This window comes from Argentina anserina, chromosome 3 (assembly GCF_933775445.1).
Source record: "Argentina anserina chromosome 3, drPotAnse1.1, whole genome shotgun sequence".
NCBI lineage: Eukaryota > Viridiplantae > Streptophyta > Magnoliopsida > Rosales > Rosaceae > Argentina > Argentina anserina.
The window spans coordinates 5369596-5388637 of NC_065874.1; the positions used below are offsets into that span (position 1 = coordinate 5369596).

Below are 19042 nucleotides of genomic sequence, written 5' to 3' on the forward strand. Positions count from 1 at the left end.
TAAAAATGTACAGCATTAGCTAGTAAATTAACTTTACTATAATATTTGTTTTAGGTGGCAAGTTAATATATAGTAACCAAAACGAAATTGTCCTTAATTTTGAGGTTTGTGAAAATGAAAAATACAATACGGTACGGTATAGATTAATTTCATATCAATATAATTGACGTGTGACATAACATATGGACGCCTCTGATCTTCCAAACCAAATTAAGTTAGCATGCTGATGTTCTCTCGTAAACTTGGTAGTCATATCTAGTAAACTAGTAGCATCATCCGGCCGTTTTTAAATTTACTGTAGTCCTGTAATCTAACGTTCTAAACCATTAATTAGCGTACGTACACAGGTGCATCAATGATTCAAAGATATGCACTGTGTGAATACTAGAACCATCTTCTGGTAAACTAAAAATTATTTTAATTAACAGAAGAAAATCATGAATCAAAACCCTCAAATTCAACTGATGACACGGTCAAGTTTAGCACCATTAATTAAGTTATGCAAGGCAAGCACATTATACCCGAAAAATTAGCACATTATACACAAACTACTTTTCATTCCTTGAAACTAAGAAAATACAGAAACATAAAGGTTTAGTACTCTAAGGCTTTATGATCATCAACGCACATCAGCAAATTGCACTAATCTAATCTTGTTGTACTGCTCTATATTATGATCATAAACGTATGCTTTTGTGACGTCCAGCTCCGCCACCACCCCAAAGCCCTTGCCCGGAACACATACTTCTCTATTTTTGGTACCAAACACGCACACAAGGAGCCATCAATGTTCATGCTTGCGAGCGCGTTGAGCACGCGAGCCTGAGCAGAGGGAGCAAGGTTATGACTGGTGGAGGCATAATGAAAGGGTTGCTAATCACCTCGTCGGAGCATTCTTCATCGAAGATAGTGAGTGCATGTGTACCATCTTAGTTGTAAGTTTGGAGATGAACTGAATTGGTACCGATGTCTCATGCAAATTTGCAGATTGGCTGCGGTGGGCTTTTCATTGGTGAACGTAGACATGTTCACAGTGAAGGACAGTTCTGATGGTGCCATTGATGGACTGATAGATCGATTCTTAAGGACGTCAACAATTCGCAACTGTACATTGGTCAGTTGTGCTATATACTATCAAAAACCCGTGTAGGAATATTTATAATTTGCCTAATTCCTAATTTAATTAAGCGAACTAAACTTCCTTTTTGAAATAGGATTGCTGGTGTGGAAGTCTTTGTCAAGAAAGTTTCCCATTCGAAGTAGAAACCCTTATGAATATAAGCAGTTTATTTCCATATATTCTGGATTTTATTAGATAATGTAAATTATCTGATTTGGGTTTTGATTTTAGATTGAACAAAAAGTGCCATGTGTTTGGTTTAGTTGAGTTAAAATGTGAAATGTAATTTGTCTGCTTTAGTTATCGTACTTGGTAAGAAAGATACAATTTACATAGATCAAAATCCAGATAAAAAGTGTCATTGAGGACTCTTTCAAAGTACAGTACACACATTTTCGAGGAGATTAGGGTACAGACTATTACTAATCTAAGTTCTGACTTCTGAGTACTCATCAAAGCAAAATCAGAGACAAAAACAAAAGGGTAGGTACGTAGGTACTACACGGTACTGAATAATGATACAAATTCAAATCTCTCTTCTACAAGATCATCTAAAATTTTATTTGAAGATCACTAATTATGGATTTGTCCACCTGGAAAGCCTTGGCCAGAACATCATCCGAAATTGAAGGATTCGCTCCAAAAACTGAATTAGCAATTGTGATGACTCCAGGGTTTTGGCTGCTCAGAGAGGAGAGTGACACTGCAGTTCCATCACCCACATTTTGCTGGTAGTGAACTAGTCCCACTGGGAAAACAAACACATCACCCTTGTTAAGCACCTTAGAAATGAGCTTGTTGTCAGGATTAGAAGTCACAAACCCAACAGCAACAGTGCCCTCCAAGACTGTTAGAATTTCGGTGGCACGAGGATGGGTGTGAGGAGGGGTAACACCCCACGGTGCATAGTCAATGCGGGCCAGTGAGATTCCGAGGGTGTTGAGTCCTGGAATTTGGGCCACATTGACTGGGGTGATTCTAACTCCGAGAGGGTTTGAGGTATTTCCGGCAATGTGAAGCCCTCCGAAGAAGAAATGGTCGGCTTGCGCTAGCTTGGAGTCCAAGCAAGGTAGACCATTCACTCTTGGTACTGTGATGCACAAAATATATGTACCAAACCAAAAGTTAAGTACGTACAGTAGGTCAGTAGAATGTACTCTAGATCGACGAACATACATGTTAGTATATGCAAATTACAGCATTCAGTTCAGCATTCATGAACGAACGAAAACCGGTTTTTGAAACTAACCTGAGCTAGTCGTGTCAGCTACGCAGAAATCTTGCAATGGAGTAGGCTCAAATGCAATGACCAGAGTACATGTCAATGATGTCATGGTCAGGACTGCCAATACCAAAATTTGGTTTGCCATTATAGAGTTGTATATAACAGATGATGAAGTTACTTGCTATTGAAAGATTAAGAGGATTGAGAGTGTGAACTAATCGGTTAGGGACTTGGTTATTTATAGAGATGAGTAGAAGTAGCTAATGAGTTTTGTACGTGAACCAAACACTGACTAGATTTAGCTGCCGGCCTTGAGTCAAAGACAATAGAAAAGTTCTGAAAGTTTTAGAGGAGCTAAATTTAGCGTCAAGTCCAAATTATGTTTCTTACTTTTCTATTCCATGTGAATAACTGAATATGTATTAAGAAACTCATGTTGCATACTTTACACACATCAAGCCAAAGCCTCATGCTAAAATATATATATATATATATATATATATATATATATATGTACGTGCAATTTAACTGACTGGGTTCACTGAGGATATGTATTAGTATGAAAATGGTAAAGAGTTATAAAATTATGAAAATCTATCAGTAGCCGTTTGACAGATTCTGAAGTTCTAGTAAGAACTCACTGAACGCAAACCCCTTTCTATTTGTTTGCACACTGCTCCGGCTAGAGCTGATATGGTCAGATTATCAGTTCTATGTCTTTAGGTGTGTCCATTTGTAATTTCTAGTTCAGGACTAAGTCAGTGTGAAAACTATATAGTTTAAATTTATTGAAGGAATGGAAGTATTACTTTACGAAAACTAAAATTGGTGAATATACTCATGAGAACTTCCTTGAGTTGCATTACACAAGTGGAAACTCTTGAGTTCAAGTTCCGTACCATTACCAGAACTAAAAAAAAAACAGAAGATGAAAACTTACTCGTTCTGTAAACGTAAAAACATACGACATACGATTGTCATGAGATTGGATATCAATAACTTGAATCCTTGAACTATTTCTAGTTGATACTGTTACAACTCCCACGTTGTATGATTCTTAACTAAAACTATGATCCATGAAAGGCAGCAGCCAAGATAAAGCTCACATTCATGGGATCTAATATGTTACAGAGAGACTTGTTTTTACAGTGCAGATCTTGACCTATCGTTACTAGTCCATTCCCATAAAACTTGGTAAGGATGTGTTCCGAATCTGGAATTTCTTCAGCATGATCTTCCTGCGGTAGGGTTCTCCGTCTAAAAACAGCAATCTGGGAAGCAAAACCTGGTTCGTCACCAGATCCACCAACCCCACTGAACTCAACATTGTAGTTATGCCTTGTGGCCAGTTCAGTTGCCCACCAATTGAACTGTGATCATGGTTACGAAACTTACAACTTTACAAGGTTGTGATTCACGTCTTTCATCAGGATCGTCTTCCGGAGATGATAGAGTAGACTTCTGTAGTACGACATTGTATTCATAGTTTGGTGTTGACACAATAAGTATCTTAGGACGAAAATAAGTGAGTGCCACATTGCCAAAGAGCTGCGCTTGATCTTCCTCCATATGCTCAATTACCTAGGATTTTCAGAGTTAATATCAATAACCAATTGCTAAGGAACATGACAAGTGATTTGAGACTTGATCCTTCACAAATACAGTGACTTATGGACATGGTGACCGAAATTATTCTTTATAAACATATATACGAAATTCGCATAAAAAATAGCTTTAAACTCCTCTCTATATTAGCTGTGCTGTATGTGTTATATTCATCTGTACCAACATTCAAAATTGATTCCTGCTTGTGTTAAATTCCTATGACACCTCTGCCAACTGCCAATTAGCTTTCCGATAAATTTCTGTGAAAATCTGCCTAGCTAATAGTAATGAATGATTCAAAATGCTAGCAAAAGGGTAGATATAAGCGAATATCAAACCTAACGATATTCTCATTGATACAATAATAATGTACAATCACTCTGAGCAACAGCTCTTTCTTTTTCTTTTCGGTAACATACACAAAATGTAGGGGACAAATAAAGAGGGGGAAGAAACAGATGATTACTGGCTCACCTAAAAACATGGAGACTGGCATATATGAACATATTAATACAAGTTCCTTACATACTATGTTCGATTTTGAGGAGAGTATTGAGGGATGTACTATTGAATCTCTGAGCAAAGCCCCTGATCACAAGCACAATAACATCTCTAAGGTGCCTGGACTGAACCATCAAGTCTACCTCACTCTCACTGTCCACTACAATTCTCAGTCGATGCTGATCATTTCGGAACAGCTCCACCTGCACATCATTCTACTTTAAGTTTCTTGTTTATAAAAATAAAATAAAAAATTGAACTTTCTCATATAAGTAGGAGTGACGAGCCAAACAATCATTATGTGGTAAGATTTCGAATTTCCAGGTGTGTTTCAATGTTCTGCGCATGTATAGCTTTGGACTCGAGACTTGGACCATGTATGTGTAACTTACATGAAACGGAGGTGCATAAGTGCCACGAATTTCAGTAGTCGGGAAAGAAGTCTTGGAACCAGGCTTTATAACCTTCACTCTTTTTCTATTGACTTCAAGGGTTCTTCTCTCAAGAGTTCCTACTGCAGTAGTCTGCAATACGAATAATCAGAAACAAAGAGCCAAAACATTAATTTCATATCATCTTACAGTTTCATTAATTATAATCAGAGAGATCAAATGAGAACCTTTTTCGTAGATTGGTCCTTGTCACACAATGCCTGTAGAAAATATGTTAAAACAGTTAGAATGGTTGACAAAGATACTTCTAACTTCTCACAAAGTATAATCAAACAAATCAACATTTTATTGGTAGTCATACCTCAAATTTTACTGATCCGAGGTCAAGCTTCTGTCTCACTTCTTTAAGAACATCAGGCTCTGAATGTAGATCAACGAAAACTTAATGACATTGGTTCTTACAGATTTGAACATGAAATTCAGAAATTATGTACCAACTATCTCAGACTAGAAGAATAAAGGGAAACTACCTACCCATATGCAAGAGAGAGAGGCAAAGACTCAAACAGATTGACAATAATGAGTTTAATACAATAACATACAATTCAACAATTGTTCATACAAACAATTTATAAAGACTGTAAGAATGAGTGTGGGGGGGGGGGGGGTATTTTATCGGACTAATTGCCTGTGATCCTATATTTAAGCTAGTTTCTTGAAAGACAAAGCTTTTGAAAAATCATTCAATCTCAATTTATGAAGTTCCCTACAATTTCTAGGACTTAAATAATATCTCAATTCTCAAGAATCAAATGATGTGCAATATATCGAATAAAAATATGAGATTCTTTATTACCGACTGCAATCGGCTCTGTTGATGCTGACACGGGGTGCCCCTCCACTCCATCCTCTCTAATAGGAGTGTAAATGGCTACGAGCCTGTATCCTACATCGTCCACATTGGATTCATACATTCTCCCTACCTCCCCTGCACACATTAGTTCCATTTAAGTATGGCAGAATGGATATTCCTATGAAAAAACAAAGGACTAACACATTCTTTAGTATAACTACATACCAGGTATAGAGATAAGATCAGGACTCCCAACCATTGATCTGAGCCACTGTATTCTACTTTTGCCTTCCTTCCCTCCACTATAAATGCCTCTAACAGCATATAAGTTGGTGTGGAAACCTCTCCCTTCAATCTCCAGCTTATCGATTCTAGGAATCCCTACAAATTAGGGAAGAAAAATTATTAAGGTTGAAATGAAATAGATATCCCTAATACAGGAAATAACAAGACTATTACATCCAATCATCCAAAAACTGTATAGTCGAAAAAATAATTTCGGCTTCACCAGATTTTGTATTAGCTGAACAATAGTTTGGGTTTCAATTTTCTTCTGTACAGGAAATGTGAAACCACGTTACTTTTACAGATAGATTCCATCGCATTTTTTTTCCATTTGAATAATCAATTTTCTGGATATAAAAGGTGGAAACTGTTGTCATTCAGTGATGGTGACCAAACCAAACATCCCCCAGTACCAGAGGACCAGGGGGATGGAATTACCCTACAAGATGTTATTAGAGAAGCAACATCTTTCAAAAGTAGGACCTCAGTCAATGTTACTGTACTGTAATGGAAGTACCTGGTAGTATTGGTCCAGTTTCAGCATATGCAGGCTCAGCTAACCTTCCAAACACATCAGTCACAATGCACTCACATTTTAAATAGCGCCCGACATCCTCTAATCGCATCTTGTAGGAGCAAGAACGCTGAGTTGGTAATGGTTCAAAGGTCTTATTATCTCCCACAGCTGAAGAAAAGAACCTGTACCAACCATTCGTGTGATATAATGAATATTATGAGAAACTTAAAGCCAATAAACTTTAAACTTACAACAAGAAGCCACTTTCCAATGAAAAGATTTTTAAAACTAGCACAGTAGCACTGGAATATCCGAACAAAATGTAACAAAGAAATAGGACCAACTTTGTTGTAAATTGAATTTCTGTTTTTATGTCCTTACAAATAGAGAATCATGAATCTGGTGGAAAATAAATAAATAAACTGTTTAGTTTATGCATTGGAATTTTACGTTTTTTCTTACAACTGAAAGAAACAGTCTCGAGCAATGATAATACTGCACAAACATTTGAATGCAATCATGTCGCATATTACCAAAATACAACACCATACCATTGATATCTGACATCTTGCTTGTACTTGTGCCAAACAAGCTGTTGTGTCAAACTCTCTGGGATCACTTCAACAACTGTAAGAACATCACCTTCTATTGCTTTTCCAGTAAGGGCAAGCATCTCTAGTCTCGGAAGCTCTGGAGGGCAATAATACCACACCCAAATTCATTGCATGTTTTTTTAGCTTTACCACGCATAATAAATAACAAATGAAACATATCTGAAATTTATTCTGCCTTATAAAGAAGATGTCCATAAACAAAATACAAATTATAAATAAGTAAATAAAAAATATAGTTGAATGAGTACATTATCTATCAATGATCAGAATAGCTGTATGAATATGGGTAATTTTACCTGGAAGAATAATGTCAGTTGGCTCAGACAACTTCAGTTCACCAACCACTGAATCTGAACGAACTGGTGTGTATCTGAGATGTACATTATAAAGCCTGTTAGGAATGATATTTTCCACATATTCATCTACAAGACTCCACATACTGTATATATATAACCAGAAGAAGCAGGACGAAAAAGACAAAAAAGGCAGCAGTAAGACAAAATTCTACCCAAACAATAAACGGCAATTGTAGTCCGCATCCGTGACTTCATAAGTACGAGAGTTGGCCCCACTAATAAGACTGATAGTTCCTTCATTAGTTTCTCTATACCAGCTAAAAAGGCTCCATCCCTCGTATCCACCAAAATATTCTCCTTCCCCAGAATAAATAGACAAAGACACCTCCTTTGCACTAACATTAGAAACCACAGGAAGAGCTACAACATTGATTCAGAAAACATGTCAGTGACCATGATCCAAAAGTAACAAATATGTTTTCCACTGGGAATGAACAAACGAAGCTTTGGAATGACCTATGCAAGAGATGGGCAGTTTGGATACCAGATACAGAACATTAATACATGAAACTGATGAGTTTAAGTTATATATAAAACCATTTTTAGATGAAAATGACAAAGATGTCCAGGCTTAAAACTTTCTAACAGGTAAATAAGCATATGTGAAAATCAGCCATCCAGATCAGATTAGTTTTGATAATACGACTCGGTGTTATCATAGCCAAAGAAGTGAACTGAAAAGTATGAATATAAAGACTTGGAACTTAGGTTGTACCTGGTGCAACTGGTGAGTTGCAAATTGCAACTAGTGCCTTCCCACGTTTACCATCATTGCGGGTGGGCACCCAATAAAGGGCCAAATAAGCCCCAACATCTTCAAGTGCTGGTCTATAAGTTCTGCCACATATACAAACCATTGAAAATTTGCCATCTCAAAACAGAAACAGATTCAACTCATTCAAGCATTAGAAACGACTACCCAGTATCAGAACTTACAGTGTTTTACTGCATATACAAACATCTTCATTCACATTAGATATATCCAGCAATGCAGATCCATCCAGCTTATTCTTAGTTCTGTACCATATATATTCTCCATCACCCTCCTCTCCGCCAAAGTATGTTTTCCTTGGGACCAATTCTTCATCCTCACAACAATCAGGAATGATAAGCTCCAGTCCTTCAGGATCCGCTGTTGCAAGAACCAATAAATCAAATTGGCCACATATAAATTAAGAATTGAATAAGTGTATATAAAACAAAGAAGAAAATGAAAGAATGGTTGTAGAACAAGTCAATGAGATAAAAAAAAAAAATATATATATATATATATATATATATATATACCAGGGGTTTCTGAGGGAACATTTAGCTTATGGAAGTTATTCTCATTTTCAAAATATTTAATTACATGAAGACCGATTCTGGGGTTAAAGTGGAACTCAGTTAGCGATTAATAAACAATTTTATCCTCCAAACTACGCACGATTGTAGAATTCTGCAAATAAGTCCACTTACCAGGGTTAACCACATCAGATTTTATGCTTTTGGGATTTCCTCTTGTCCCATCCTTGCGTATAGGGGTGTAGACAAGTTCAATGCATCTTCCCACATCATCAAGGGTCAAATCCAGAAAATCTGCCAAGAGAAAATGCTCTTTAATTTTGCTATATTTTAAATTAACCTGCAAGCATGTCTTGTTGAGAAACCCCCTAGAACTCACCCTGAGTACTCAATTTCTCCTTAACACCATTACTTTTCACTCTTAACCATTCATGAAAGCAATTTCCTTTCTCCCTGAAGCACAAACCATTGAGGGAACGGTCACAAACCTAATGTTTCAGGTTTACAGAAAATAAGAACGAAAGCAATAGGAAGTCTCACCCTCCAGTATAAGAAGCATTAAAACTCAAGCGTTGTCCTTCAATCATTGAACCAAGAAACTCCAAAGAGTGGCAAGTTGGGGGACCTGCATTGCCAAGTAATTTTTGTATCAAACATTACATATACTTCTTGAAAGATGAGTAGGCATTTTCACCACATCACCTTTTGCTACTGACATAATGACACATGTCAATCAAGAATGCTAAAGAAAATGGAATATGGAAAAGAAAAACAGTTAGAGAGCAGCCGCTTGCCAGGTATTATAGGTCCGACTTGCTCGGAAAGAACAGTAGGACCACGAGCCCAGTCACTTCTGACAGGCTCGCACGACACTGAGATAAAGAAGCCAATGTCATCAATTGAGAGCGTGTATGAAGAAGTTGTTGCACCCCTAATTTCTGTTGGAGTTCCATCTGAAGAACTCTGCAAGGACATCATATTTCTTAATAAAATGGTATAAACAAAAGGTTTAAGGATGTGATTTTTTAAAAGGAAATGTTATTTTTAGTCATAGTAAAATATGAATTACAAAGAAAGATTGTGTCGTGCCAATCAGAACAGATGATGATTTACTAATACCAGAAAGTTAATTTTTCAAACAAAAAAAACAATAAAATAATAATATCACAAAATTAATGAAATTACCCGGAACCAGTAGAAGAGTGAATCTCCCTCTTCACCGCCCCAATATTTCTTGTCAACAGTAAGTGAGGTACCTTCAGTGGCAACCCCAGCAATGCGTAGGGAAAGTAATTTGGGGCTCCCTGATTATCAAGAAAGCATTCATTGTAAAAGTGAGCACAAAAGATCCATTAGGACCTGTCAGGCTATCAGTGTACATATCCACAACAAAATCTCCACAGCATTAGCATTAAGTTTAAATTGGTGGACAATTCAGCTTTTACTTCATGTGTCTTCATAATTTCGTAAAGGCTACATGCTGATACTAAAAGTGAAGAAAAGTTTACTATGCCTCATTATTCTCAGGTGTGTCAGTGACTCAGTTATTTCCAAATTCAACTTCCTCTTAAAGAAAAAAAAGACCTATGATATGTCATGTAATACTGCACATTGAAAACTTTTCCTATAGCAATTAACAACTCTACTCTTCACATTTTCCAAACTAGAAGTCTTTACACTTTTTTGTCAATGCAGCACACATAATTGTCACGACATAGGAATAAAATTACCCGGACGAACACGTTCTTGGCCCATGCACATTGTTGGCTCACCCACAATCCCATCATCACGCACTGGGGTACACTGGAATGAAATAAATTTACCAATTGCATCTTTTGTAATACGGTATTGAAGAAGCCCTGTGACCTCAGATATTAGAGATCCGGAGTCAGTTTCAACCTGTTAGTTCGGAGAATCAGTTGAGATTGGAAAATGCTCGAGCTATATACTGTTAGACCAAAAAATAGATAGAAGCTCATATACCTCATGAATATACCAATTGTAGATACTTTTTCCTTCATGACCACCGATATAACCATATGATCCGGTCAAAATTCCACCTTCAGAGTAGTCACCAGTGATAGACAAGAAATTTAGGCTAGGAGGCAGAGCTGCAAAAAGCAAGATGAGATTTAGTGATTCACAACAGCAATTAAGGGAAGGGGCATCATTTCACCGCTATTGTATTTAATTGCTGTGGAAGTGTCCAGATATCTGCTAATATCAAGCATAATACATGACATTTTAAACAGAATTGTGCACAAAGAGAATAGAGTAAGTATACTTACTATCAACTGCGGCATCTGATATGACATATGCTGGGTCACCAGATTCACCATCTGGTGTCATAGGAGTGAATTTTGCAACAATGTAATAGCCAACTGCTCCCAATGGTATGCGAAATGCCTAAACAAAGGCAAAATCAACTGATAATTCACAATCTAACATTTATTGCCAAAAAATAAAAATAACCTTGCTTTAAAGGTTGTTGAATCCATTTTATAAAGGAATATCACATCACATACCTTGGCAATCTTGGAGGTGCTCAATGCCTCGAGACCTTTCTCACCCTCCAAAGTTGGAAAACTTGTCTTAAACCACTGTACCCTGCTAGACCCTTCAGTTCCTCCAGTGACAATACCAGTGACTGTAACCTTACTGTTCTCCCTCATATCACCTATAATCTTCAGATTTAATACCTTTGGAGGTGCTGGAATCGAGTGAAGATAAATATAACAACAAGAGGAAGTCAGTAAGAGCAATATAATATCAGAAAACAAAACAGAAGCATAGCAACAGGCAAATGGCAGAAGATTTCATCATTTTAAACAACGGTTCATTATGTTTACAAACAAGTAAAGAAAACGGATGGATAATTTTAATTTAAAGATTCTTGAAACCATTCGGGCTACCTTGTTTCACCACGTCGGAGAGTATTGAAACAGACTCCCCTTCTTGCCCTACAAAGAGAAGAACAAACCACAATGTTATGTGACAAGTTATGACTAAGAACACTGTCAGCACACATCTTAAGTGTTCGCAACGACAACGGCAATAGATCAACCTTCAAAATTAATGGGTATATATGCAAAAGCCAAGCGATGCCCAACATCTTCCTTGCTTAAAGTATACTCAGATGTATCAGTTGATACCAAAACAAAGTCCCTGTCAAGGAAAGCATTTAGCCAAGAAGGAGAAGAAAAACTAAATATGCAAAATTAGTGTTGCAGGAGACTAGGTACTTCAAAAGAGAGAGAAAAGTAAGAGAGAAGCAAAGATTGAGAAGAACTCTCTTGATCAAAGCTATGAAAAACTTCAAGATTTGATAAAAAAACAAAAAAAAACAACAATAACAGCCTATCTAGGACATGATTACATTTTGTTTGAGCATGACAAGATTCGAGTATACTGACCCAGTGTCATTACGCTCACATAACCATTCAAACTTGCTGGGTCCCTCTCTTCCCCCAAAGTAATCACCAACTCCTCTGATGGTGTTTCCTTCAACAAGATCTCCAATGATTTGAACTTTACTGACTGACGGAGGTGCTGCCACCATGAACATATATTAGTATTCCAGACAAATCTTAACTGTATATGTACTTTAAAGAAGTTTTAGCCCAGACTGAGGGAATTGTATTGGTCTTTAAATGATCAACTAAGCAGGAACGTACAGAGCATCAATTAACTATAATGAAATAGCAGTGGTATATTAAGCCAATTACAGACATCCACCATACGAAGAAAAAACTAGGCAAGACAATTATAATCACACAGGAAAAGTTACAGACAAGATCTGCATAAAATTTGTAACAATGGAGTACCTGATTTAACAAAGTCAGTGTATTTATAATGGGGTTCTCCTTTGGCACCCTCTTTTGTCATTGGTGTATACATGAAAACCAAACTTGTATCAATATCATTTATGGTCAACTTATACTCCTCTTCTTCAGCTCCAGCAATAACCACCGGGCTGCTGTTCCATTTTCTCCTCAACCAACTGAAAAGTATGATAGATGAATAGGCATTATAGTATTTTTCTTCTAGCAGGAGGGAAGGGAACTGTTGCATTGAATGAAAAGTATCGACACTCGACAGGCATAAACTTATGAGGGTATGCATGTACAGAGCCAAACCTAAGCCTTAAGATGTAATAGTCAACGATTGTCTGTGTATATAAGTACATGCACAAAAAGTTTTCGACTAGGCTATCTTACCTAGAAACACCTTTCACTGGAGTGCCGCCACACCACGCTATCTCTGCATGGCCCCTTAAAGTGTTTCCCTCCACCAGTTCTCCACGAACATCAAGATTCACAACCTTAGGAATTCCAGTACCTTTTCAAGAGAGAAAATAACATAACTTGGTTGTATGTAAGAGACATCTTTGCACCATATAATATATATCTCAACAAAATAAAAAAGCCAGTATCATTGGCAGTATTGTGGTAAATCACAGGATATGTTTTGTACTTCAAAAATCATTACATTATATACAATGATGACTATTCTTCTCAAGTCAACTGTATAATAAGATCAAAATATAATTGGAGTAGACTTTATTTGTGATGCCAATGACTTATTATCCGTGGATGTCCATTGATTCACTTAACGTATATGTTTCAAGATAAAATTAAGGTGCATTTGAAATTCAAGGATGTAGTTCCACAGGGTGGGTGGGAGTGTATAGGAATTAAATCTGTATGAGGAAGCAAGTTTGCTGCAAAAATGTAATATGATTCCAATGATCTAAGTAAGTTCTCATTTTGAACTTGATCAAAACTGATCCAGAAATATTTAACTTCAGATTCTTGGAGTGTAAGGCTTACTATGCAAAGGTCCATGTATCTCCACATGCACATGTATACTCTAGGAAAAGATGTGCAATATTTTACTGTGATGCTAATAAGTGAACCCAGAATGCAAATCCCAGAGAATGAACTAACTATCAGAAGATTAAGGCTTGGTTGTTGGATAGCAGCAGAATAAGAGGAATTTATAAATCTGCGAATTTGCTACGATAAAACAGGATGACAAAATTACCTGGTGAAACTGATGAAGATATAGCAAAAATAGGAGGGTACTCCGTTTCTCCTAATATTGGCGTACATTCTACTTTCAAGATTTTACCAATATTTTCATGCTTAGGCCAGTATACCTATCATCAACGTGTCATCAGCTTATAATTAGATTCAAAGAACAATCAGTTTGCACCAAAAGTTTAAATACACTGATCAGAATGAAAGAATCAGCAACCTCCCCAGTGGCATCAGGAACGCTGGTGAAATTTGAAGGTGTTCTTTCTCCTACATACCACTGATATTTCAAGATTAGTTGTGGAGCGGTGACCAAAGTACTGTCTTGTACAAAAGTGAAGTGGCAGCGACAAGTATCTTCTTCAAATGGCTGATCAATAAAGGCCTCCTTGACCAGGAATCCCGGAGGCAAGTTATCCTTCCATTGCTCAACTAGAAACTGAAACGTTGAATCTGTACAAGAGTATAAGCAATATGAGTCATGCAACACAGTTCTCAAATATAGAAATATATGATCTACTGTATGAGTCATGCAACACAGTTCTCAAATATAGAAATATATGATCTGCTGAAAAAATTTCAAGTGCATGATAAACAATACAACATTTCTAAAGTCGACACTGAAATTTAGTATTTCATACATGTACATGTACATATATATATATATGTATGTATGTATAAGTATATATATATATATATGTATATGTGTATATATATACATGAACAATATACGCGCAAAAGATGCTTGACAAGATATCCATTCTACATTGGATATAAAATGCTGCTGTGCAGTAAGCCCATGTGCTTATTTACATTATAGGGAACACATACACAGATCTCTCTAGACATACAGAGACTTGTAAGTATCTCATCAACTAACATCATTCTTGTGATTGAATATACTATCAAACAAAATACAAGATAAACCAACGGATTTCCATGGTCCCTTCATCAACTGATAGCAAGTAGTAGCAGAGAGCAACTTGTGCATTTAAAACCAAACACATACTTTCAAAACATTGAACTTGTTAGGAAACCGGCAACACTATTACCAATAAAATAAAATAAATCAATGTCCATACCTGCTGCATGCTCTGGACGGCAAAACTCCCAACCCTCTCTAATGCATAATGATGCATGTGCAGGATAACGCTTTGCAATAGCAACCTGTTCCCGGGAAAGATCTGAACAGAATTTTCAAAGAAACATATAAAAAAACAAAATACACTATAAATTATGTGTATAAATATCCACACACACACACACACATATATATATATATATATATATAGAGAGAGAGAGAGAGAGAAAGGGATATATCCTAAGAACCGATAACAAGAAGACACAAAGAAGATGCAAATAACAGTCATACTACATGTACCTCTGTCATTGAACTTTTTCAAGGTAGGACCAGCCAGCAAAATGGAAGCTGCTTCCAGATTACGCAATTTAAGTATAGGATTCTCCTCCACTCGTAAATGCTGTGACATAAAACAATGAGGAACAAGATTGCACGCTCATACTCAAATTTAACATATCTAGAAGACATTTAAGATTCCACCTTGCATGGTGTAAGCTTTAAAAACAATGACATGCAGAAAAGAGGTGAGTTAAAATTTGGTCATCCACATACTTTTTTTTATAGAAAGGACGAGTACATATTATTGACCAACTTAAATACGTACATCATGAGATAGTACATCAGAGAGCCAAAGTGGCCCCTCCTCTACCCAAACTTGAAATGCAGGAAACAAAAGCGCATTCTTTAAAGTCCATTAAAGCACCGAACCCATGATCCGGATAATGGATTTGGGTTCACATTAAATGAATGCGTGAAACTTTCTACTGAGCACACTAGAGTTACTCGAAATAATCAACACAAACAGTAACATAGCATGTCACTATGACATTAATTGTGCCACAAGTTCACCTACGTGATGATAGGGACAATTGCATACTAATTTGGGGAAATTGTCTGCATAATTAGAAACTAACCTCAAGAACTGGTAAATATGGGAATCCCTTTAGAGTTGAGATTTTGTTTTTGCTCGCAGCTAATACCTGTTTGAAATCATTGAAACTTAAGAAATTAATCCAAAGAGGGTGAGGATAGAAGCAACAAGCCTCATGATGCTAAAATAACAAACTAACCTGTAGACGAGGTTGACTTGCCATTGTAAGACTCCTCAACTTATTTTGAGCGACAGAGAGGAACTATACGGAAAAGGAAAAAGATATATACAACATGTAAAATAATTATTACTTAATTGCATACTTCCAAAAAATCAGCGACGGAGAACTATGCACACAGCCTTACCTCCAAATTAGGGAGCTGAGGGAGGCTTGCAAGTGATGTGATCTGATTTCCAGCCAGATAAAGTTGCTGTAAAGTTGATAAAATTGAGGATTCTGTTACATGGATGTATGGAAACTGAAAGGTAAGTCTAAATGCCATGCAAACCTGTAAGACTCTGCAATTTTCAAGAGGTTCAAATCCAGGCCCTTTGAACTCATTGAAGCTCAAATCAAGAACCTAGAGAAACAAAGTACCATCAGTCATTAGCATGCTACTTATTTGCAAATCTGAAACGTTAAATGTGTGCAACAACATATTAAATATTTAATTCACTTTCTTATTTAAGATTTAAATCCGATTAACAAACCTTTACTCTTGTCAGAATTTCAACCCCTTCCAACATAGATAAAAGATTATCTCTGAGATAAACAAACTGCCAAAAAAAAGTATCACTTACGAGGAACAATTACAACCACTTAAACATATGGAATTGGGAAAGCTCAATAGGTAACTAACTACATGGCATTACCTCTAAATTTGGTGACAAGTTCAACCCACTGGCCTTGAGACTGCGAACTCTGTGACCCCTAAGGTCTAACCTCTGGTACAAAAGTAATATGAGATAATAAATTACATAATAAGAAGATTATAAGATGATCTTGTATTAATACGCATCTTGAAAATGGAGATATATTATGCTACTAAGAGCATTGTTCAACTCGTGTGCCCATAATACTCACCAGATCATCACCAGCTTTGATTTCCACCTTTGGAAGAACAATAAACCGAGAATCCCGGCCTTCAGGTGTTGCTGCTTTCCTGCGGCCAGATAAACTAGTACTACTATTCATGGACGAAGACAAAGACCCAGTTCTCACCCCACTGGTAACAGTAGGTGATCTAGCTGATGAGGAAGAAAGCTTCGAGAGTGACTTCCTGACTCCACTACTAGCACTACTGTCCAATGAAGAAGCTGTCATCCTTGAAGATGAAGATGAAACGGAAGATGCAGGCTTGACAGAAGGCTTTCTCACAACAGACCCGGATGATTTATTCAGACTCCGGTCTAATGGTGACCCTGCAGACAGCTTTACAGCCTGTGAAACACTGGTAGATTTTGTAACTACTGACGGCAAAGAACTTCTCTGAAGCTCCGGGAGAGACCGCCTTATAGGGTCTGTAGACTTGTTGCCAGCAGTTGGAGTGGCATTGCTCTGCTCTCTTGCGGTGGAGACTGACGGCTTCTGAGGTACACCACCAGTGCTGTTTCGCCTTACTACTGGAATTGAATTTGAACTTCTCTTAGTCCCAGTTGCACCTGACTTTGTTGCACTCGAGCTAGAATCCAAACCACTCTTCGCCTCTACTTTCTTTCTTACACTACTAATGGGAACTGAGGTCTTCGTTGCAACTCCAGCACCAGGTTTCACTACCTTGGTAGCTCTTTTTGCAGTTTCAGCTGAACCACCAGAGGCCTGTTTCTCAGAAACTTGGGGACTCACAACCGGGTCTTTCCCTGGTTGGTCTACATTGTCCTCCATTTCAGCTCACAAACAAAGTACTTTAAGCACACCTAGAACCCACAAACAGTTGGAAGCACCAATCAAATTCTCCAACTTGAATCCAGAAATCAAAACTGAACAGTTAAATATAAGAACTCTCAAGCATTTTCACCCTCAAACCTTCACCAAAATAACTAAAGAGTAATTCAACAGAACCTAAACACTGACAAGAACAAAAAGACAAGCTGTAAATTAAGAGTCTTGAGCTACTTACAAGTCCAAAACGAGCTAAAGATATAACCTTTTCAGCACCAAAGCCTCTGTTCTCCAAACAAAACGATCACACATGGATCTAGCACAAAATGCAGGTTCTTCAGCAAAACCCAAACAAACCCAATTCAATCCAAAGCTAGATACTGCACTCAAAAAGCAGCAAACTTTGGAAACTCAACAACAACCCAGAAGTCAAATTCAAAGCAGAAACACAACTCAAAAACAAATAAACACAGAGAATTAAGGTTACCTGGAGACAATGTCTCTCAGATCTGGGGGGGGTACAAAACCAGTAAACGAGAACAGTAAAGCAGTCCTTTGGTTTCTGAGAGTGTTTGTTTTTTCGGGAAGAGAATCAGAACAGGTGTAGAAGCGTCCACTACACACCAAAAGAAAGCACAAAAGTGATGCACCCACAGAGAGAGAGAGAGAGAGAGAGAGAGTGGGTTTTAGCTGAGCTAAGGTTTTTGACAAAAGAGGTAAATGGACAAAAGAGAGAGCAAGGTCAGCAGAGTGAGATGGATTTAAATAATGGTGGGGTGTGTTTTTGTTGCAGATAAATTTGGAGGGTGTTTAATAAAAAATTGGCGGAAAACTGTACTGGGTTTTTTGAAAACAGGAGTCTTTCTTCTGGTCTGATTTGAAGGTTGAAACTTGTGTTAGGTGTGTGCTTTTGGGAATTTGGAAAATGGAAATACCCATGTGGGAGAAGAGGGGAAATTCAATAGAGTTTGCAGAGTTGGTTGGTTGATTATTATTTTACCTGATTTGGATAAAGCTTGATGCTCTTTATCTTTCTGAGTTTCTTTTAATTTTGAGTAAAGTGACAAAGTTGTACACTCCCTGCAAACATTCCTCATCTTCTGTTTCTCAGTTCTTGTCTATGGCAAGGTCGAATCTTTGTTCAGTTTTGCTTCAATTAATTGGGGAACAATTGATCATTGAAGCTTGAGTTTAAACCAAGAGTACACATCTTTAATTTGGTTCCTCTCCTCATCATCATATGCCATCCTTAAGTTCACCTACTACTTTGTGTTTCAGTTTTCTCTTGGGTTTAAGAACAATGAGTACACTTAAATGGATGCAGTTAATGACTGGTACAAAACTCCAGAGTCAAAAACTCTAATTGGAACATGAACATGTGACAAATTACAAATTACCACCATTTTAAAAGCTCTATTAT

General features: G+C 37.2%; 2 protein-coding genes across 4 annotated transcripts; both read right to left on the bottom strand.

Annotated features, from left to right (window-relative positions):
- Positions 1–1493: 1493 nt before the first annotated feature.
- On the bottom strand, positions 1494–2490 carry LOC126789199 (putative germin-like protein 2-2). The gene is made up of 2 exons (XM_050515290.1): positions 2370–2490; positions 1494–2210 (listed from the first exon to the last, which is right to left on the bottom strand). Exons 1-2 carry the CDS (start codon positions 2488–2490, stop codon positions 1672–1674), a joined length of 660 nt encoding a protein of 219 aa, XP_050371247.1. The 3' UTR covers positions 1494–1671.
- Positions 2491–3781: 1291 nt separating this feature from the next.
- LOC126789198 (187-kDa microtubule-associated protein AIR9) lies at positions 3782–18290 on the bottom strand. Of its 3 annotated transcripts, XM_050515287.1 has the most exons (40): positions 18110–18290; positions 17861–18002; positions 16825–17657; positions 16614–16685; positions 16452–16517; positions 16250–16321; positions 16106–16171; positions 15940–16002; positions 15784–15849; positions 15170–15269; positions 14871–14972; positions 14009–14241; positions 13796–13910; positions 12970–13090; positions 12577–12752; positions 12166–12301; positions 11817–11917; positions 11665–11712; positions 11278–11462; positions 11041–11158; positions 10736–10863; positions 10483–10651; positions 9938–10056; positions 9547–9715; positions 9293–9377; positions 9132–9205; positions 8927–9046; positions 8405–8600; positions 8184–8305; positions 7621–7828; positions 7409–7482; positions 7050–7188; positions 6499–6680; positions 5922–6077; positions 5700–5831; positions 5205–5263; positions 5071–5103; positions 4844–4975; positions 4476–4654; positions 3782–3926 (listed from the first exon to the last, which is right to left on the bottom strand). In XM_050515287.1, exons 3-40 carry the CDS (start codon positions 17623–17625, stop codon positions 3923–3925), a joined length of 5121 nt encoding a protein of 1706 aa, XP_050371244.1. In that variant the 5' UTR covers positions 17626–17657; positions 17861–18002; positions 18110–18290; the 3' UTR covers positions 3782–3922. The 3 variants fall into 3 exon arrangements, with proteins under 3 accessions (XP_050371244.1, XP_050371245.1, XP_050371243.1); XM_050515288.1 differs by lacking the exon at positions 3782–3926 and having other exon boundaries at positions 4273–4654; positions 17861–17938; XM_050515286.1 differs by lacking the exon at positions 3782–3926 and having other exon boundaries at positions 4273–4654.
- Between the last annotated feature and the right edge of the window lie 752 nt (positions 18291–19042).